A 22992-nucleotide genomic window follows, 5' to 3' on the forward strand; every position below is an offset into this window, starting at 1 on the left:
TTATGGCCAAAAACGTGTTTTGAGACTTAAGTTCGTCCTTGAGTCCAAGTGAACTTTTGTGCCATATGTGAAGAAATTTATTTTAGGCGTTCCTGAGATATCACATTCACGAAAATGGTACTGACGTATGGATGGACCTACAGACAACCCCAAAAACATAATGCCTCCAGCTACGGCTGTCGCTGTGCAGAGGCATACAAATGTTTAGAAATCCAGGGCCTTTCTAAGACCGGACCCTCCCTACTCCCACTCCGTGATGGAGAGAACTCCGTTTGTAGTCACACTCACGGCTGTATGAAGCACCCTTCTTTAAAGTGTAGGGTATAAATTAGGGCTGTCAATCAATTAAAATATTTAAAATTTGTTTATTTATCAATCATTTATCATATTTTTTATCAATCAATTAAAATATTTCATCCTGATTAGTCGCAAATTAATTGCACATTTTTTATCTGTTCAAAATGTACCTTAAAAGAGAGATTTGTCAAGTATTTAATAGTCTTATCAACATGGGAGTGGGCAAATATGCAAATGTATGTATATATTTATCATTGGAAATCAAGTAACAACACAAAACAATGAAAAATATTGTCCAGAAACCCTCACAGGTACTGCATTTAGCATAACAAATATGCTCAAATCATAACATGGCAAACTGCAGCCCAACAGGCAACAACAGCTGTCAGTGTGCTGACTTGACTATGACTTGCTCCCAAACTGCATGCGATTATCATAAAGTGGGCATGTCTGTAAAGGGGAGACTCGTGGGTACCCATAGAACCCATTTTCATTCGCATATCTTGAGGTCAGAGATCAAGGGACTCCTTTAAAAATGGCCATGACTGTTTTTCCTTGTTTCATATGATACCAGCTGCTCAGAAACGGCAGGGCTCCAGCTCAGCTCTGATTGGTTGTTTTCCTACAGTCTGTGAAAACCTGCAGATGCCTTTTTTAATCATATTTGCTCCATTTCTACCCACTGCAGTTTTAAATGAGCTGCTTGGTTTTTGCAAGAGTCCCTATACAACACTTTACAATCAAATGAACACGTTTACTGTTTTCCAGACCAGACAAGAGTAGATTTTATTCTAAATACGATGCAACCTTAAGTTGTTAAATATCTATTTAGTTCGAGCAGTTTACGTTTGTACGGCTACTTGCACGGAACTTACATTTGTACGAAGCGTGTTCCATGACTAACACAAAACGCGGGTTATATAATCCACTTCCACTCCCCACTAATTGGTTTGGGATGGCAACTTAATATGGCGGACGGTGGACCCTCCACGCGAACGTGCAAACAGAGTGGAAGCAGGTAGGGAGAGGGTGTAGGGGGTGTTTTGAGAAAAGCCAGTCTTGATTATGATAAGCCTTTTTCTCAGCAGACATTTTGACTTGTCATAGCAGTAAAAGCAAAGGTGTCCTCGTAAGCCATGACAGTGTGACTGTGAGCAAATATTAACGATACCAGGACCCCAAAACTGCAGCCATCACCACTGCATTATTTACACCTGTCTTTTCCTACTGCGACATGTCAAAATGTGTTCTCTGAAAAAGGTCCATTCAGCTGCAAATCAGCTTATGACAGGATTTCATATTGTTACTTGTTCATGATTCAGATGTTCACTCCCAAAATAAGATGCAACCTGATTTGTAGCAACATTGCTCTTGTTCCAGCGGATGTACTGCTGAGACCCTGTGTTGAACAGATGTTGGAGGTGTTTTCTTTTTTTGGCGAGGCAGCAATCTACAGTGTTCATGTATATCACTGCAGGTAAAGAACGACACATAAAGGTAAATTATATCGCTAAACCCAGCTGCAAATTTGCCTTTCTGCATTCCAGTTTTAGTGTCTTCTCATCTGCTCGTGGCTGTCATGACTGATGCTCAAGATCAGGACAAGCCGGTGTTAGTTTGGGAAAAAAGTTGTAACGGACAGTCAGATAATCATTACGGTCGGTGAGAGTTAAAGACTTCGAGAACAGATCAAGATATGACATGGTCCTTTCAGTTAAAGTTAGCCTCGAAATTCGTACTGAGAATATTGTTTTTGCAATAATAAAATGTGCATCCCAGTCTAGTGGGGAACATTGTGACACCATTCAATTTACCAAGCTGCATTATATAATTATAGTTTAAAAACTATATCTAGCAGGATGACACAGTATAGTTTGAGTGTTTTGAAGTGGGGTTGTACGAGGTACTTATCGATAGTAGGTGTATTACCAACAGTAGATGACGGCCCCAGCATCGAGAATCAGACAGGAGCACCAGTACCGGAGCAAAGCAATACAGAGTTGTGAATGGCAGAAAAACTGATTTTAGCGGCATAAAAAAATTGATATCCATTTAAGTGTACGCTATATATAGAATATTTTCTGATGGCGAACTGAACTGAAAGTGAGACGTGTCAATACTGTTTCTGTCATCTGAGCCTGGGTCAAACATGGGTCAAGCAAACAAGATTTTCAACCAGGAGACCGGCGTTTGTGTCCCTTGTGAAACTTAAAGTAACGTTGACTTATTTTGTCACGTCAGTCTTTAGTCACGTGACGCATCGGTATCGCCAGTCACGTGAGGCGTTAATATCGTCAGCTAACGTCAACCACGACCGTTTCCTAACCCTAACTAAGCTGTTGTGTTGCCTAAACCAAACTTCATGTGAAAACAGAAGTTTATTTTTGAAAGGACACTATGCATGTAACGAGTATATATTGACAGACCGTCCCTGGTCCGTCCAAAAGTAACGCAAGAGGGGTACCCCGTGCGTCAGTCTCCAATGCCGAGGGGCACTGACCGAGCGGCGGTATTTGACGAGTTGGGAGTGAGAATGCTCCGGCTGGCTTAGAGCACTTATCTTAAGGTATAGATAAGTTTCACTTTCAGTTTAGTTCCAGGTTTGAAAGGAGAAGGAAAGGTCTGTCTGACGGCGAGATAAAGCGGTGAATATTCTAAACATAGCATACACATAAACTGATATAGATTTTTTATATGAGCCTTTCCTTTAGGTGGCTAAAATGCGTTTTTCTGCCGTCCACAGCACTATATTGCTTTGCTCTGGTGTCGGCACTCCTGTCTGTTTCTCCAAGCTGGGGGGGTGCCGACCGTCATCTACTGTAAGTAATACACCAACTATGGATAAGTACCTCATACAACCCCACTTCAAAACACCCAAACTATCCCTTTAATTGCTTCAGTGAGCTACAGTATACTCACCTCTAATGTGAAAATGTGACTTTTTGTCAACTGTAAATGTGCCAGAGACTACAACAACAACAGGGCCAATACATCATTGCTAATACATGTAGATAAAAGCAATCTACTCGAAAGTCCATTCTTTTCTCAGTCTGTCCCGTTTTTCTTTTTCTTTTTTTTTTTTAAACCAAGATTTACTGGACTTCCCGTTTGTGTGTCCGCTCACTCGGCTCATCTTACCTGACTATTTGTCTGTGCAGTGGGGGAAGCAGGCTTTTGAGCACACAGTCAACCTAATAGCTTTACATGCAGAAGCATGTCAGTTCCTGCAGATTACAATTACTGATACAACTGCAGGGCTTATCTGTACCTCACTAACTCCTTCACTCACCTCTCTCCCTCTATTTCCTTCAGTGCCACTCCTGCCATCTCCCCATCTCCTCCGCACCCACATTTTCTCAACCTTCTCCTGCTTCTGACTCTTCTCTGGTCTTCCTTTCCTTTTCACCCCTCGATTTCATTACATCTTCTCTTTCCCCCTTCACTCTTACCTACTTCCCATTTATTTTTCTTACTCTTTACTTGTTACTTGTTTTTTCCTCCCAAACACTAGGACAAGCTCTCTGTTATTAACTGTGTATGAGTTCATATATCTGAGCACAGGTCTACGTGAATGAATTAGGGCTGTCAAAGTCAACGCGATGACGCGTTCACGTAAATTTGTTTTAACGCCGCTAATTTCTTTAACGCATTAACGACAACATGCGTTTCTCAGGTTGTAGCGGGCTCAGTTTTAAAGCCAGAGTGAAGATACTGGCATCATATGAAACTAGAAAAACCTAAGGAATCCATTAGTACCAACCATGTCATGCTAGCTTGTCGCGAAGGAGGATAAATAACACTCCGAATGTATGCTACATTTTGGTGAGGAAAAACTGGCATGGCCATTTTCAAAGGGGTCCCTTGACCTCTGACCTCAAGATATGTGAATGTAAATGGGTTCTATGGGTACCCACGAGTCTCCCCTTTACAGACATGCCCACTTTATGATAATCACATGCAGTTTGGGGCAAGTCATAGTGAAGTCAGCACACTGACACATTGACAGCTGCTGTTGCCTGTTGGGCTGCAGTTTGCCATGTTATGATTTGAGCATATTTTTTATGCTAAATGCAGTACCTGTGAGCGTTTCTGGACAATATTTGTTATTGTTTTGTGTTGAGAATTGATTTTCAATAATAAATATATACATACATTTGCATAAAGCAGCATATTTGCCCACTCCCATATTGATAAGAGTATTAAATACTTCACAAATCTACCTTCAAAGTACATTTTGAATAGATAAAAAATGTGATAAATTTGTGATTAATCCTGTTTAACTATGGACAATTATGCGATTCATCACGATTAAATATTCTAATCCATTGACAATCCTACTATCCATAAAAATTAAAGCATGTGTGTGTTTTGTATTCATACAGTATGAAACTTTAAATTGCTTGAAGTATGTAAATCCATTGAAATTCAAGACAAAACCCGAGCAAAGCAAAGTAACTCATTTAACCTGTTTTTCACTCATCTAAGCGGCATAATAACCGTGTGTTGCCATATGTCTGACTAAATAAGCAGTCAGAGGGGTACATGAGAAAACATCAAGCTTTTCACCGGCTCATATGTACCACTATAATGAAGCATGTCCCCATCTGCTTCTCTTCCTATGTGTGCGTGTAAGTCTGCGCATGAACACAGCTGTTTCTCTCACACCCGTAACCAAAGTCTGAATGAGTTTCCTGAGTGTGTGAGAGAGAGACAACACTGTCGCTTCATCAGCGGAGAATCTCCAGCTGATTACATGGGTTTAGCTATAAACAAGTGAGGCAGGTTTGTCCAATCAGAGCCAACATCTGGCTCATTCCAGCAGTGCTGCTCGACAAACAGATAAGACAGACAAGAGGGATCCCAGCGCCGCGTTGCTCTGGAGTGGTGCTGCTGCCTCAGAATACAATCTGGGGATGAAACACTGGGAATTTAGCATAACAGTTGACCCTATGGTCTCCGCTGTAGAGTAGTGGTGGTATTGTTAAGGGGAGTACTCCTGAGATGTGATGGGCATTCTGTGCTAGTGCTTTTGATATGTAGCACTTCAATTACATCAATACAGTAGATATGTACATACAAAAAAACTCCAACAACGCCTTTTTAACAATGATATTATTAGGTTATGTGAAGAAGTACAATTTATTACTTAATACAACTAATGCTGTACCTTTTATTGAATATACATCCTTAACCTCTTCAACCCCACAGAAGTTGTATTAAACCAAAACCACATCTCCACAGCTACAACTCATTATTAAACCAAGATATAATAAATAATAATAATAAAATGAAATAATGAAATAACTCTGATTATGTTATAGTGTTGTCATTAGGGTTATCTTGGCTTGGGCTTAAGAACAACATTTTAACAAAAAAAAATCCATTATAGGAGTGGGGTATAACATTGTTACAGCATAGTATCACGATATTTTGTGTGGCAATATTGTATCGATACATGGATGTCAAGTATTGACCTTTTATTATAAAAACTATTAACCTCTTAACAATACGATGCTATTTTGTCATTGAGAGGTTGTAGCGGGCTCATTCTCAAAGCTAGAGTGGAAATACAGGTATAATATAAAACTAGAAAAACCTAAGGAAACGATTGGTGTTGTCACGTTGGCTTGTCGGGAAGAACGCTAAATAACGCTTCAAAGTTACGCTAAATTTTGGCGATGAAAAACCGGCATAACCATTTTCAAAAGGGGTCCCTTGACCTTTGACCTCAAGATATGTGAATGAAAACTCTGAGATGCAGAGAGTGAAAACTTTCTTATTGGATAAAACAGATGTTGACAAAATGTCTAATTGAAAGTTGAAAAAAAGGTCATAAATCGCAATATATTGCAGTATATCTTAAAGCAAAACTCAGCATGTCGCAAAATGTTTAAAATCGCAATAAGATCGTCGCGTGACTTGAGTATGATTCCCACCCCTGCTGCAGTACAAACCGGGGGGTTATGGAGTTTGAAAGATGAGGGAGGGTCCAATGGAAGATATTATTGAGTTGGATTATGGGAAATGTAGGATGCAGTGTTTTTAGAGTTTGACCACACTAGGAACTTAAAGTTGTGATATCTCTGCCTCTACTTCTTCGATTTTAACCTTTTTTTTTAAGTCTCCCTTGTGAGTTCCCCAACTTTATGGAAATACAGTATTAAATCACCGGAGTACTTCTTAAAAAATCATTGGAATATATATGTATTTTATTGATAAACAGACAGTAGTTTGTGAAATACAAGAAGCATATTTGTACGCTTCATGCTCAATTTCTTCCATTTTACACACGCAGCTTCAGGCAAGCGACCCACCCTCAATACTGTTCACCAAACGCATCCTGTGTATAGACACAGACTGAGCACTGAAGCTGCTGCTGCTGCTGCTCTGCTAACCTGCTGCTCGGGTTACGCCCCCTGTGTAGACAAAGCGTAAATCTTTCACCGTACGTATGTTGGAACTGCAATTCTGACTAACAAGTTTTACAGTGGGCTGAGCAACACGAGAGAATGATAAAGTTTCATCTATTTCATTTGTGTGGCCTTTTGGGGGACAACTTTCCAGCTGTGGTGGCCTCTACAGCCAAATGAATGAAACAGTGCTGTTTGAAATATCAGACAAGAGAAAGGCTAACATTACAGGTTATCAACTACTTATGTCTTTTTTCTTTTGACTTTTTATGAGTAACAGAAAGAGTGTTATTAAACCAGCAAATATATAATAGCAAACACAAAAGTAAGTTAATTGTTACAAATTTGAATACAGCCAATTACTTGCCTCGGAACAATACTGACTGATATTCTTACACTCCCTATAAAAGCAGGTGAGACAAAGAACGGTAGCAGCTCTTGGCATGCGATAACTTCCTTGAGGAAAAAAAGTAATTTGAATATTACAATAAAACGTTCCCTGTCACTTTGCCACTCTACAGCCAATTATGGAGTAATGAAAATAATTGGAGAGACGAAAGGTCATTGTACGAGGAGAGATTAGGTAGATTAGATTAACATGGGGAACCTGTGCAATAACATTTGTGACTGGCTTTCCAATAAGAGCATTTCACACTTGAAATTTAACTCAATATAGAGCCTGATGGGCACAGAGACAAAGCAACAGACAGAATAAGAGAGAAAATAAAAAAGCGGCAGAGAGAGATGCTTCCACATTTCTGTAAAATCATTGAAACATAGAATAGGCTTTTGTTGCCATCTAGTGTCACTTGGAGGAACTGGTTAATCCTGCATTTTCAACACATCTGCCACGGAGTAAAAATGGACATATAAAGTCATATTGTACTGAAACTGATGTGAACTTTTGTCCTTGCAAATCAACACTTCACCTTTTGTCTTTAGCTTTATACAGAAAGCAATTATTGTATCACCTCTCACATTATAATCCCACTGTGGTTGACACGACAAGTCCAATTTCAGTACCTGAGAGCTTGTAAACCTGTCAAAATGTGCATCATTTGTGGAGGAATGTAGAGTTCAAATTCACCCCTTGACAATTTCACCTCCAAAAGTTTAACCTCTGAGGGGATAGCTGTCAGAGAGAGAGCTTTTCTATCAATCTGCCCTACACATACAGGACAAATTAACTGTTTTACAGTTAACATTGAAAATCCTAACTCAGCTTCCTACTAATTTGTCCCAATGTCCATGAAAAAAATTGTAAAGCTCCTCCAGAGCTACAGACGCCATCATACAATTGTTTTCACAGGCTGATTACTACACTACACGACAAGTAAACTTGAAGCGACTATGATCAAAATTTTCATCATAATTATGTATCAAATGTAGGGCTGTCAAAGTTAATGCGATAATAACGCATTAACGCAAATTCGTTTTAACGCCATTAATTTCTTTAACGCAACATGGAATTTTTAGGTCGTAGTGGGCTCAATTTTGAAGCCAGAGTGAAGATACTGGTGTCATATGAAACTAAAAAAACCTAAGGAATCCATTGGTACCACTCATGTCATACTAACCTGTTGCGAAGAAGCCTAAATAACACTCCAAATTTGTGCTAAGTTTTGGAGAAAACCGTCATGGTTATTTTCAAAGGGGTCCCTTGACCTTTGACCTCCAGATATGTGAATGAAAATGGGTTCTAATACTCGTCTAATACCGCCGTTTGGTCACGTACTATTAATAGCATGCGAGTCGGCTTAGGGTGGGCGAGAAGGGTGGTGGATGGGTCAAACAAACAGAAGACTTTCAACTAGGAGACCAGTGTTTGTGTCCCGTGTGAAACTAAAAATATAACATTGACTTATTTTGTCAATTCATTCAGTCTCTAGTCACGTGACTCATTCGTATAGTCAGCCCCGTGAGTCACGTGAGTCGCTAGTCAGTGAAGTTAACGTCAACCACGACCGTTTCCTAACCCTAACTAAGTGGTTTTGTTGCCTAAACCAAACTTCCTGTGAAAACGGAAGTTTATTTTGAAAGGACACTATGCATGTAAGGAGCGTATATTGACACGTCGACCCTCGTCCAATTAAAAAGTAATGCAGGAGGGGTACCCCGTGCGTCGCTCTCCGATGCCGAGGGGCACTGGCCAGGCGGCATTTGACTAGTTGGGAGTGAGAATTTGTTGAAAGAATCAGTTATTGCAGATTTCACTTGATTCGTAACATTGGTTGACTGCCTCTTTAGTGATCTGTGAGGCCCTAAAGATTTTTACTGGACAGTAGTTGGATGTTGGGTGAAGGACGACAACAATAGGTTCATTAATCTTCCGAAAAAACTTATACTATTAAAATAATTTGAAAAATGTTATTATGTGCACATAGTAACTTCAGCCAGCTTACATTTCTCCCTGTCGCATTATGTCCTCACAAGATGCACCGGATTCACCTGAGCTTTACAGGCGTTTTCAAAGAATGAGAAAAGCGTGGTTGGCATTTTGCATTAGCTGAAGCTCCATCAGAGGAAGTTAAAGGGCAGCTAATAAAATAGGCTTCCTAATTGTTCTGCAAGAACAGAAGGAGAGAGAGAGAAATTTACCGTATGCTAATGTGGCTTATAACCTTTTTTTGCTTTCAACAGGCACCAAAAGGCCATTAACACATTATAAAAAGAGAAAATCCCTTTTAGCCCTTTAGTTCGACTTGCTCCCTTTCTTTCCATTCTCCCGTTCCCCTCTCTCATTCTGAAATTAATCTGCGGAAGATTTGCTATTAACAAAGACTATTCACGGAGCGCGACACGGCGGGTGAGGGCCTTGGCTGGGAGATGAAGAACGAGAGAGCGGAATGGCGGGATCAGGCACTTGACTGAGAGGAGGACAAAAGACAGGAGGAAATGAGTGAGGGAGTGAAAGGCGGAGAAAAGAAGGACACAGCTAAATAGTAGATGCTGCGCATCATTGTCTGGCTCTCTCTGACTTGTGACTCAGCGCTGCTTCCACCCACACAGGACAGGAAGCACTTAGTCACCTGTAGCACCTTCTCTCCTCTCTCCTCACATCTTGGTTCCACACTCAAGGCTAAACCTCGAACTTGTTCCCGTCACCTCCTCACCATACGGTCATTCTTTACAGCACATTTATACAGTAAACTCTCCTCCTCTCCTGCACCTCCTCTTTATCGGAATTCTGCAGGTAATCCTCACCTGTTGCACCCTCTTTCTTTCACATCCTCACCCCTTTTTTCCTGCAGTAACTCTAAATGAAATGGTTACTTCTGAGTTCCTCTCGTCTCTTTAAACTAAGTTCAGACAACACAACTTTCAAAGTCGTCAGATCACAGTACTGTTCACACTACACGACTTTCCGTCTTGTAATCGGGAGTCTTTAAAGCTTCAGTAGGCAACAAGTTTTTTGGCATCATTGGGCAAAAAGTCCATAATAACCTTTCAGCATATTGTAATTCAAGTGCTCTGAGAGAAAACTAGACTTCTGCACCTCCTCGTGGCTCTGTTTTCAGGCTTTAAAAAAATCTCTTTCCGGTGACGGAAAACTTTGACCAATCACAGCTCATTTCAGAGAGAAAGCATTCCTATTGGCTGTGCTCCGGCTGGTGGGCGGTGCTTGGAATTTCCTCAAGAGATCTCAACATGGCTGCCGGGTCACAAACGTTCTAATTTTACAGCTAAACAGTACACTACAAGATGTTTCTGAGCTGCCTGATTTGACCGTTTGGTAGGAGTTAGCGAGTGATTGACTCGCGGCTCCCATAGACGGCATCTGGACGGCAGACTCCAGATCAGCTCTGAATGTTTTTTTTCTTCCGGTCTGTGAATTTTTGCAAATGCCATAAGGAGCACCGGAGGACACAGAGGCACATGATTTCTTTTTCACATTCCCTGTTTCATGCTCTACTGTCAGGATATAGTGACAGTTTTATAAAAATAACTTTTTTTAATCATATTTGCTCCATTTTCTACCCACTGCAGCCTCAAGTCGTTGAGGTTTTCCCACTACATGACTGAGTTGAGACAAGATTTCACACACTACAAGATCTCTCACCAGGAGGAATCCCTGATGAGGTCTCCAAACTACGTTTTGCCAAGAAAACACACATGAGAAATACACGGTAAATGACGTGATACCATACGGGAGACACATTGCTGATGTTGTTGTTGGCACATGAGTTTACAACAGGGGTTCTCAAACTTTTACAGGGGGGAGAACATTTTCCAAGAACCCCCTCATAATCATAACACCGTTTAAGCATAATGCTTACTACCATTTATACTCTTAGATGCCATTGGAAGTACTTGTATTCTAAAACTTTTCAACCTAAATACTTCAGACCAGTTTCATAGTGATAAACAGAAACACATTTCAATTTGAATCATGTTAAGATAAGATGAAAAAACACTTTATCGGTCTCGCAGTTTGGGAAATTTGCAATGTTATTGAATGTTAATACCACTTATATACCTTTAAACAGGGTGATTTTATTCAAATTCAGCATTTGGACTCAACTTGACAGCATTTATACTTCCAAGTAATTGATCTGAAAAGCTTTCAGAAAATAGCAAGTAGCAAGACTGACATCGTCCTAATAAATCCAGATATTAATACGTACCAGTCTAAAGCAGACTTTCAGTGCTTGAACTTCAAAATAATGAACTTCTTGCTGTGTGTCACAACCATAATCAGAGTTTCTACTGGTCCAAAGCTAACGTGGGTGGGAGTAATGGGCACAACATGCTTGTTTTATTGGTGCAAAAGAACCCCATATGTAGATCTGCTCATTTTAATGATACAGTACAATTTTATAATTTTCAGCAGAATATTTCACAGACCCCCTGACAGAGTGCCACGGACCCCACTTTGAGAATCACTGGTTTACAAAATAGCTTGTTTCCTCCGGTTTCCTCGTGTCTTTTTTTACCATATATTCCTCAAGGTGAAACAACAACTTTGCTCCGTGTTGCAAATGCAACACATACAGCAAGTTCCTATTTTTACAGGCCTCCTCCGGACTGCCTTTTGTCCTCCTCCCCCAGGTTTCCCCTCAACCCGTGTCGCACGCTCTCATTGGCTGTAGCTCGTGGCCGGAGTCCCCGACGGGTCCAGATATTTAGCATGCTAGATATCTGGAATGTGTGTCTGGGAGGCATCGGTGAGCGTTGGTGAGCCTCTCGGCTTGCGTCTTTGAACAGTTCACACACGAGGTTCGAGCGCTGATGTGCGAGCGGCGAGCCAACGCGATTTGCGTCTGATCTGGGGCTTTTGTCAGGGAGCTCCAAAAACTGTTGGGGAGTGGAAAATCAGGGCTAAAGTCGTGTAGTGTGAACTCGGCATCACCTGTTTGCCTTACAGTAAATCCACAGGAAATGTCGACTCGTCTGTCAAACATCATCTGTTGCTCACTCTCCTTCTCATCCTTTTGTTCTTATTTCAAGGTGAATGCTGGGGTATCTGCCATCATTTCTCTCTCCTCCTCCTTTCCTTTCTTTCATTCCCTTGCTCCTTTTCACCACCAAGTTCTCTTAATGGTGCACAATGTTCAGCCCTCTCATGGCCTTCTTTTAAAGCATATTTCCCTCCGTCACTCCTTCCTTCTCATCCTTCCACTGTTGCTCGGCTCTTCCACCTCCTCATGATCCTCCAGGAAATGTTAAATCACTTGTGAAGACTTCTTTTTCACCCTCCGGTTCATTCGCTCCTCTTCAGCTCAATTCTACAGAAAATGCGTGTCATCTTCTCTTTCATTCCCATTCATTCCCTGGCTCCTCTTCATTCTTCATCCTAGCCCCCTTCACAAAATGTTCAGTCACTTCTTTTTCATCCTCACATCCTTCTCGTTCCCAATTACTTAGTAAATGCTTAATCAGCTGTCGCCTCTCACTTCTCATCTTTTCACGTGTTCAGTTTTTCTCATCCTTTTTCTCCAGGCAATATTGCACCACTGTCATCGCATTCAACTTTTCCCCTCACAGGGTGTGAAATTAACATGGACCACCAGCCAAATGTAGGTTGGTTCTGACCATGGCAGCCCACTAACTTTGTTGAGATACCACCAGCCACACTGGCAGGTACATTTCATGGACCTTTATCTGCAAGGTACTGTGCTAAATGTCCAGTGTGTAGGATCTGGCGGTATCTAGCGTTGAAGTGAGGAGATTACAACCAACTGAAGCATCTCCCGTGTGCCAAGTGAGTTGGGGAGCTACGGTGGACGACGTGAAAACGCAAATGTCCCTCTCTAGAGCCATTTGGAGCCGAGCCAGTGTGTAGAGTGTGTGTGTACGTGGGAAGTGAGTGGTGAAGCGAGGGAGAGAGAGAGAGAGAGAGAGAGAGAGAGAGAGAGAGAGAGAGAGAGAGAGAGAGAGGCGGCGGGAACGAGTAACGTTATTGATGACGGCCCACACAGGAAATGTTAACAGAGTATGGTTTGTCCGTTCTGGGCTACTGTAAAAACATGGCGGCGCAACATGGCGGACTCCGTAGAGAGGAACCACTCCCTATGTAGATATAAACGGCTCATTCTAAGGTAATGAAAACACTATTCTTATTATCAGGTGATTATACACTGAAGAAAACATACTTATTAATGATATATTCCATTTCTGCCAATAGATCCCCCTAATTGTTACACACTGGTCCTTTAGGCGACTAACTCAACAACAGTAAGGGGTAACACATACTGTCCGTTAAGGTCAAAACGACGTAGAAATGTATACCTAAACACTTCTCCTACTCCTGCTGAGCCCAGAGGGTGTATTTTTTAGCCAGGGCTGGCCGTCATAGGGTGTCGACTCGGATCGGGAATGATAATTAGCGCTGTGTGCAACAATCAATCGTTTTATCACGTGTAGTGTGTCATAATAGACGGCAAAGGACGACGCGTTTGAGACGCCTCATAATGTCCCAACAGAAAGTCTAGAAAGCATGTTTGATTTTTTTTGGCCTTCCAAGACGTATTCCATCACGGCCGTGACTGTGACCGGCCGAGCACAGAGTAATCTGCTGCGAAAGCACTCGCAACTGTAACAACAATGGCGAAGCGAAAGAGAAACGATGACGCTGTGAGGTAGAATTGTGAAATGGAGGAAAGGTTTGTGAAGCTACGGCAACAACATCCCAGCCTTTTTGATGTTTCCATGAAGGAGTACCACGACAGAGATAAAGCTGGCGTGAAATAGCAGAGGCACTTCAGTAACCCGGTGAGTCGGCTACTGCCGTTAGCATCAAGCTTCCTTCCTGATGACTTCATGCACGTCATGAAAGACGACCAGCGATGACGACGTGTAGTCTGTCATGTCACTCGGCCAAGTCACAACAAGAATTTTTGATTCTTAGACCCCGGCTACACGTATTCAGATATTTTTTAAAAACGCACACATATTTTCCTCAACGTTTTGGCCTCTCGTTTTGAAAACGCCTTCTAAGGTGCACATTTTTAAAAACTCCGGTTACTTTGTATCTGTGTGGACGTGTAAAACGAAGCATTTGGGAAGCGATGACGTCCTCTCCTTATTTCGCTCATGCCCATTGTTGCTTTGGGTAATGAGCATGCGCCAGATACAATAACAAAGATAGCGGACTACCAGCTTTTTTACGTTTGTTAGCACTGCTCAGACTAATTACTACCTAATATTTACATGATTGATGATTGAATGTGCATTTGGGCTATTGAAGGAGAGGTTTGGAGCACTCAGAAGAGCTATGGACAGAAACCTGAAGGATCTCCCTTTTGCCATTTATGCATGGAAAGAGATAGTTGATGACGGCAGAGTGATGAGTCATGCAGTTTGACCAGGAATCAGCCCCCCCACGAACAACAACTGTTATCCAACTGACTGTAAAAAGCTGAAGGAAAGGAAGTGAGAAGAGTGGTAACAAAATTCCTTGACCCATAACTTGTGATCTCACTTGTGGTGACATGTAAATATGCATCTGATTATATTTGCGTTTGAGCAGAGATATTTTGTGAAAACCAAGGCGGTGTGGAGAGATTCTTTTGTATCTTATTTTTTAAGGAGGGGAAAATATCCATTTTAAGAAATATCCGTATACATGTAGACAGGGCCTCAATCACCTAATCTGACATAGTGGTCATCGTAACCGTCAAGAATGTAGTCTGAACCATGCATTAGTGTCACTGAGCTGTAAAACAACACATTATCAGTTAAGAAAAGCAGCTGTTTTACTTGCAGGGGGTTAAATAGGATAAAGTGCTGTGGATGATGGGAAAAAAAAATCTTATTTGAGTGAAGAATGTGAGCAAATCCTCCCACACTTGATGTGTATGTGCGTATATATATATATATATATATATTCATAGCACAAGAAATAGTAATTACAAGGAGCCCTCAGCATCAGGAGGTCCGGTCCTGCTCGACCGGTCATTCTGTTCACAACGTCCCTCCAGCGGCTTCCTATTAGCGTTGGGAGTGTGTTGGAGTGGAGATAAGACGGGCACTACTGCATGTCTCAAAGCGAGGGGAAAGGCAGGTGCGAGAAGAGGGGAGGGGGGAGTCAGAGTCACGTGAAACAGGCGCCGGCTGGTGTGTAAAACAAGCTCTCCCCTTTCCACGACTATACCTCCAACCCCGCACCACTCCTATCTCCAGCTCCAGGAAACTCTCAGGGTGCAATTTACCGCTTGCACTGCACTGATAATACTGTCTCCAGGGCAGGAAGGAGAGAGTAATGGGCTGGGATAGAAAAGAGAGAAAGACAGAGAGAGATAGAGGGTGGGGGGGTGGGAGGGAAGACAGAAAGAGAGAGGAGGGAGAAAATGGTAAAGAGAGGGGGAGATAGAAAAGAGTACAGGGATGTAATAGGTGAAAGGAGGAGGAGGCAGAGGGAGTATCACCTTGGAAATTACAAATGCAAGCCCGAGGCCCAATTTGTGTCAGTGTGAAATGCACCAACATGTGCTTAAACCAGGAAAAAAACCTCACCGGACTGAACCATGACTCAACTCAATACAAACTTATCTCCTGCTACTGAGAAACCCTCAAATGAATCTGCTTTTAAGAAAGCTTCATCACTGAACTCACAGCATGTAAATCTAAAGTGTTCAGTCAGAAGTGACTGCTGATTAAAGGCGCTGACACCGTCGGCTGTCGGACAATTTTGCCGATGAGTGTCTGTCGCACTCGTTTTTGCAGTCTTTTCCGCACCGTCTGCTCTAGTCTGCCCTTGTTGGAGGCTTTTTGGCTGATTCAGCATTTTAAATCGAGGCCGTCGTTGAGAGAAATCACTCTGATTGGCTGTTCAATTTAAGCAAATCAGTGCACAAGAAGAGAAAAGGAAGTGAGGAAAACAAGCCAACGAGTAAAGTCAAGAGGGCACACAGAAGGCTCTTCTCATTTTTCATCTTCATGTCATCTGATCGTTCCAATACACAGATATTTTCACAACCACATGGCCATCTGGAATGAAGCCAAGTGGTGAGCGAGAGTTGTGTTGAAATGGTAGGCAAACGCCGCTTTGTTTAATGTACGTATCATAACAACGGCTTGTATATCCGCCGTCCTAAGTAGTCCGGTTTCTCTTTTAATACAGACTACTGCCACCTGCTGGTAGGGAGAGTTATTTCATCTCACGCAGGTGCAGAACGTAAGCAGTAGTTGGCCGTTGGCTGCGATGTGAGGCGACACAACAGTCGGCCTTCATTGCCGCTAGTTCTTTGATGTCAGTTTGGTGTATCTGGACCTTTTCAAAGCCAGCAGGCTCAGATGACAAAAACAATATAGATACGTTTCACGTCCAATCAGTTCGCCGTCGGAGAGATATTCCTAAATATAGCGTACACATAAACAGATATACTTTTTTTAGGTCGCTAAAATATGTTTTGCTGCCCCCCCCCGTCCACAGCACTGTATTGCTTTGCTCCGGTGCCGGTACTCCTGTCTGTTTCTCGATGCTGGAGGCGTGCCGACCATCATCTACTGTAAGTAATACACCTACTATGGATAAGTACTTCATACAACCCCACTTCAAAACACCCCAACTATCCATTTAAGTATATTGCTGAAGAACAATATTGGTGGAAGGTTGGTAGGGTTTCAACTCAGATGTGGATGATTTCATAAGGATGGCATTTTTTATATATTTTTTTATTGCTATGCACATTGCCTATATGGACGGAATAAAATTACAGATCTGTTTGAGCTAATTTAACTTAACACACATGTTGAAATGGTAAATGGTAAATGGACTTGCATTTATATAGCCCCTTTCTAGCCTTCCAACCACTCAAAGCGCGTGTCAGCATTCACCCATTCACACACACATTCATACACTGAGGCTGCTAACCTGCCCATCAAGATCTATCTAATCTAAATACTGATTCAGACACCGATGGCACAAAATGGCACTTCATATGAAAAAGGTTGCCGACCCCTGGTCCCACTGGTACAGTTAATGGTTAGTGTTTTGATGTTGAATATCATAACAATTATTCAAACGACTAGTCCCGTTAAATATTACCATCACTACTAGTTACTTATGCTGACCGGCTCCTGCATTTGAAAGTGACTGTGTTAATATAATGCTGGAAAAAGATGATTATCCTTGGAAAGCATTGCTAGCTTCTCTGCTTTTACCATAGCAGTGCAATTGTTGATCAAAACTATGCTCTATTTATTCATCAACTTCATATCGTACAAACATGGAAGAAAAAACAGGGTTAAAAAAAAAGTCATACAGAGCTGAGTTTGACCTAAGGCAAAGTGAAGTCACAAGATCCATGTTAGAGGGGCATGAGACTTCTGTGTGTGTGCGTGTGTGTGTGTGTGTGTGTGTGTGTGTGTACCAGTTTTTTGGCGTTCTCTGTTTCCTGGCGTTTGTGTTGTCTTTCCCGGGTCATGGCTTTTGTCATCTCCTCCCTTGCTGCCTCCTTCTCTCTTTGTGCCACTTTGGCCAATTCCTCCTTCAGTATTGTCTGCTGCCGTTCATACCTGAAACACACACACACACACACACACACACACACACACACACACATAAACACACACAAACATTACCATGCTTCCATATGTTGCATAAAGTCATCAGTTTCTGCTTTTCCAAATCCTTTGATTACAGTCAACTACAGTACTTTAACCATATATTCCACAAGGGGGCAGCATATACCTGCTTTCATCAGACCAGACCAGTCAAATACATGGAGTATTTAAGTTGTGTCCTTAAAAGACAATATTAATTCTCCTCTATTAGACATATACTTGGAGTGATTGAGAAAACAGGAAATTTAAAAACGGCTTGAATTGGTTTTCAATCAATTTGATCAGTATTCTACATTTTCAATTATATTAAGATATTTTGTGTTGAGGACTGCAATAAAATGTTTTTGATCCTATAAGTTGTTTTCGAGAAAGGTAAACACAACCAAGATACTAGGGCTGCATGATTATGGTCAAAATGATAAGTACGATTATTTTGATCAATATTGAAATCACAATTATTTATCACGATTATTCCTAGATTTTAGGGATAAAATATTTTTATTGCAATTTCCCATTTAAAAAAACAGCGCTGCTTTCACTTCCATATTGTGCTACACTCCAACCGTAAACAATTTTTAAATGTTAGCCTTTTACTTTGTTATAGTCATCTATAGTGGTTATTTACATAAAAACACAAAATTCAAATGATTGATTATTTAAATATTTGCTTTGATTAAAACAAATCTCGGCATCAGTAGTTCTAATTATATACTATAAGCTACTTAGAGTTAGTGTTATGAGGTTAAACAAGTCATAATTCACTCTCTATCTAGTTTATATTGCTGTGAAAACATCTCCTTCAAACAACTGGATTTATTCAAGTTTCTCACCAAAAACTACAATTTACAAGATAGCATTTGAACGCATCATGATAGCCTTATAATTTACCATTGCCCACTTTACAACAGGCTTCATTTGAAAACCTCAATAGAAGCTTTGAATGTAAAAAAATTATATTCAGTACAGTCCTAGTCGCTTGTAATGATTTTAGAGCAAAAAAAGGCACGGTTAGTCACTATAATCTAAATTAATTCTGAGCAACACATATGACCCGACGTAGCTATTTTTGTACATCAGTATTTTACGTTATTTTTATCATCCCCAGGCATAAATCAGCCTGAATGTTTTTCAAACACATCTATATTACAAACCCAGATGTTCTTTAACCTACCTTCTCTGCTCGTCCTTAGCGTAGGAGGCTGGTTTGCTGGTGCTGGACTGGGTACTAGGTGGTGCCCGGTGCTGTGGGCTCTGCTGGGGTCGAGAGCTGGAGCTGGAGCTGGGGCTGCGAGGAGCACCTGGACAAAGACAGAGTGGATGTCAGAGTGAGAAACTCTTGTAGAAAACAGATTATTATAAACTGTGGCAGCTTGGTGACCTACAGCATTACTATTAAAACAAGCCCTATATGGTTTAATTAAATGATACCCGATTATTTAATCTGATGCGTTCATTTTTCTGAGAAAAATAAGTGGGGAGTCAAATTATATTCAAGGACTAGTGATGCAGGCTTTCTGTTAGATATTTGTAGTCTCCAAGCTGAGACAATCCTAATGACATCGTCAGGCTTGTTTTATCAGACTTGACAAATGGTGCCTTCAAATAGGGGTCGTGTTTACCGTGTTCACGAGAAGAGTCCATATGAACGCCAGCCTCTTGTGGTATTCACAACTTCGTAAGTGGAAAGTTTCTGAAAGCTCCGAGTTCACGAGTTGTGACGTGTTTGTTGACGTTAGACGTCAGAAATGGTGGAGGCCATGGAAGTTAATTTTTCGGTGCATAAAAAGTTAATATATTGTAATTTTAGTCGTGTATTTTTTTCCTTGGTAATTTTATAATGTGTCTGAGGAAAATGTTTATATTCCCAAATGCCTCCTCTTTTACCTTTGTCATTATGCCTTTGCATTTCCTGCATTATGTTACCCGCTTGCTAAATTGTTAGAACATGTGGCTTCTAGATGCCGACAGTAACGTTAATATTGCCGTTGCTTAGCAGCGATGTTCTCACGACTTAACCACTTGAACGCCAAGCATATCGGGACTTCCCATGTTGTTAACACAAGCTCACGAGTTTCATTTGAAGGCACCAAAAGCTCCTTCAGAGCCACAGAAGACAGAAGTAGGCAGTACACTTCATGACTAGTAAACTAACCTTTATATACATGGAGATCCCCTTTCATATCTAAATGTGGAATTACAGTATAAGGCTACAAGTTTAACTACTAGGACAATTTTTCATTTCCTTTCCAGCACACACGATGGGCGCACATACAGTATCTTGTGCTCTTGACAATATGCAAACAGCCCATTAACCAGGTCAGCCAGCAATGTTTGGTGTTTCTACGTTTTTTCAGCAAAACTTGTTGTGAGGGAAACACTGTAGGGTGCATGATACCTGTGTCTTTCGGAGGGCTTGAGGTTGATGAGGATGTGCGTTCTGGAGCAATATTGGCTACTCCTTTCATCCTCTGGAGAACATCTTCTGACAGCTAGGGAGGGATAAAGAGCACATTTAAAAAAAAAAAAAATGCAAAGATGGGTGGGCTAAGTTCACAGACAGTATCAACACAGAATTGAGCACCTATGGTTGCCCTAAGGTTATCTTTCTTCTTCGCTTTGTTTTCTATTTAACAATGAGAAGCCTTTCTGCAAGTTTCTACAAACTTAACAATGGTTTACTGGAATAAAGCATATCATGCAAATTAAGTGGTGTTGTCTTTATTCAAACCAAAATCAGCCTTTCATCTTTTCTGAATGCTTCGGAAAGGACAGAGGAACTTTGGTCAAAGGCAAAACACACAAACCTTCAAAATGTGCCAGAAAACAGTGGGTCACTGTAGCTCTACTTTATGTCTGCGTGTGTGTGTGTGTGTGTGTGTGTGTGTGTGTGTGTGTGTGTGTGTGTCCAGGGAAATGGTTAAACATAGTTACATTAAAAAAACCACAGTAGGCAGCAGCCGCCCCTGACTCACTCTTTCTATGACTCACAAGATTTGAATGTGCAGGCCGGGCTGGTAAATCAGATAATCTGTCAGGCTCGTCGTTTTTGTGTTTTTCAAACATTTTCACAATCATTAAGATGCATGGAAGAACAGCACCAGGACTAGCCTATAACATCTTAACTTTAGGTTTATCTTTTATGTTCCAGTGGCTGTTAAACTTCACTAGCTTCAATTTGAGTATAGCTAGGTCTGAAGGTGCCTTCAAATCCTACGGGAAATTTGGAGATTACTTCCAAAATCCAAAAAGTTCCCATACTGTATTTTCAGAAAGTAGGAATTTGCTATGGCTGCTGTCACACTACAGGCATTCGAGCATTTTGTTTTGTGTGTGCATGCATGTGGCTTTAATCTTTCATTTTGAAAGCAGTACATAATTAAAAATAACACCAAGCTGAAAAGCACTGCTTCAACCTGCAGAAGGTTTTTGGCATCATTGGGAAGAAATTCCATAATAACCTTTCAGCATATTGTAATTAAAGTGTTCTGAGTGAAAACTAGACTTCTGCACCTCCTCATGGCTCTGTTTTCAGGCTTCAGAAAATCTATTATTATTTTCCTAATCTAATCTCTCTAATTCAAGTGTTCTGATTTTGGCCAATCGCAAGTCATTTCAGAGAGAGTGCATTCCTATTGGCTGTTCATTCAACGGAGGCAGATGTCAATCACTCGGGAACTCCGATCAAACAGTCAAACTAGGCAGCTCTGATCAAATATGAATCAATATTCTGTAACTGTAATGCCTATTTCTCGCGTAAAATGTTTTCAGAAACATCTTGTAGTGTACTGTTTAGCTGTAAAATGAGAACGTTTTCAGCAGCTGGTGGGCGGTGCTTGGTATTTCCTCTGCTGATGTCAACATGGCTGCCGGGTCACAAACTTTCTCATTTTACAGCTAAACAGTACACTACAAGATGATTCTGAAAACATTTGAGGCGAGAAATAGGCATTACAGTACCAGAATATTGATTCATATTTGATCAGCGCTGCCTAGTTTGACTGTATGATCGGAATTAGCGAGTGATTGACAGCTGTTCAGAGACAGCAAGACTCCAGCTCGGTTCTGATTGGTTGTTTTCTTCAATTCTGTGAAATCTTGCAGATGCCATTAGGAGCACCGGCGGGCACAGAGACACATGATTTTTTCAGATTACCGGTCTCATGCACTACTGTCAGGATATAGTGACCGTTTTATAAAAATAACTCAAAAAAATATTGAACACAGTCTAACAGTCTGTCCAGGAAAACCCTGACACTACATTCCTTTATCTAATCCATGTTGTGAAGGTGAGGATGGAGGTGAGGATGCAAAGGTGAAAAGGGGTCAAAGGCTGGGCTTATACATTCTGCAAAGGTAGCTGTTTACATACACTGCTCAAAATGTTTCCCTTTTGTTGTTCCTGCTAATTGTTTTCTTTCAGTGTTACACTCATGACGTTTTGTTCTGTGTTCATGTTGTTGAGTGCATATATATTATGATTAGGAGCACTTGCTTTTTTGCAACAAACCTTATCTGCTTTTTTTTTTTTTTTTACTGCAAATGCAGCAAAATCATTGTCATGTTCTTACATGACTGCATAAAGGTATCAATCGAAGTCTCCGTTTTAATTTAATTAATTGTGCAGTCAGCATTAATACATTTAACCATAGAGTCGTTTAATATGTGGCTACATGCAGCATTGTATTACTTCTTACTGTATTACTTGGCACCTCACAAAATTCCGACATTTACAGCAGCACTGGAAGGCAGCACTGTCAAGAGGCAGAGACCAAACCTCATTCGAAATTTGACAATTTAAAGCCCCCTTGGTTATGAACACATATCCCAATAGCTACAACATTTTAATCTCTCCCTGATTCAGCTATGCGTCCACCGTGCAACTGAAATGTTCCAACACAATATTAACAGTTCGTTGGCCTCTAGCTGCACGCTTTATCTTTAACACTGATAACAAGCGCTGGACCGTAGCTAACAGGTCGTGAATTGTAAAAATGTTTGTTTTCTTTTTGATGTAGTACTGCTGGGTGGATACTTGGTATGCCGAATATATCACAAGACCCTGAGGGTTTGAGAAATGATGTTGGTTTATTTGCCAGATATGTTCTTTTAGCCGATAAGCAAGGTCAACTTTGACTTGCAGCTTAATACGACAGAGGTTTGGTGTATAACGAAGACGGGTAATGTTTCAGGTCATCCATCAACCTGCACCCAGCCCTGCATCCCTTTACATCAGCATCACTGCAGCAGTCGCTTTACATCTACATGTACATGTACATCG

The 22992-nt window shown here is 41.1% G+C and overlaps 1 protein-coding gene across 3 annotated transcripts in view; it reads right to left on the bottom strand.

The window, feature by feature from the left end:
- Positions 1-22992, bottom strand: part of chchd6a (coiled-coil-helix-coiled-coil-helix domain containing 6a) — a 101081-nt gene that overhangs the window by 77730 nt on the left and 359 nt on the right. For all 3 annotated transcript variants that reach the window (XR_005207252.1, XM_037772614.1, XM_037772615.1), the window contains exons 2-4: positions 20110-20203; positions 18886-19012; positions 17522-17666 (exon numbers count right to left, since the gene is read on the bottom strand). Coding sequence is in view for 2 of the 3 variants with exons in the window: in XM_037772614.1 (XP_037628542.1) it covers positions 17522-17666; positions 18886-19012; positions 20110-20203 (366 nt within the window). In the remaining variant the exon portion in view is untranslated. The remainder of the gene's footprint in view (positions 1-17521; positions 17667-18885; positions 19013-20109; positions 20204-22992) is intronic.

The sequence above is a fragment of the Sebastes umbrosus genome, chromosome 6 (genome assembly GCF_015220745.1).
Source record: "Sebastes umbrosus isolate fSebUmb1 chromosome 6, fSebUmb1.pri, whole genome shotgun sequence".
Classification (NCBI taxonomy): domain Eukaryota; kingdom Metazoa; phylum Chordata; class Actinopteri; order Perciformes; family Sebastidae; genus Sebastes; species Sebastes umbrosus.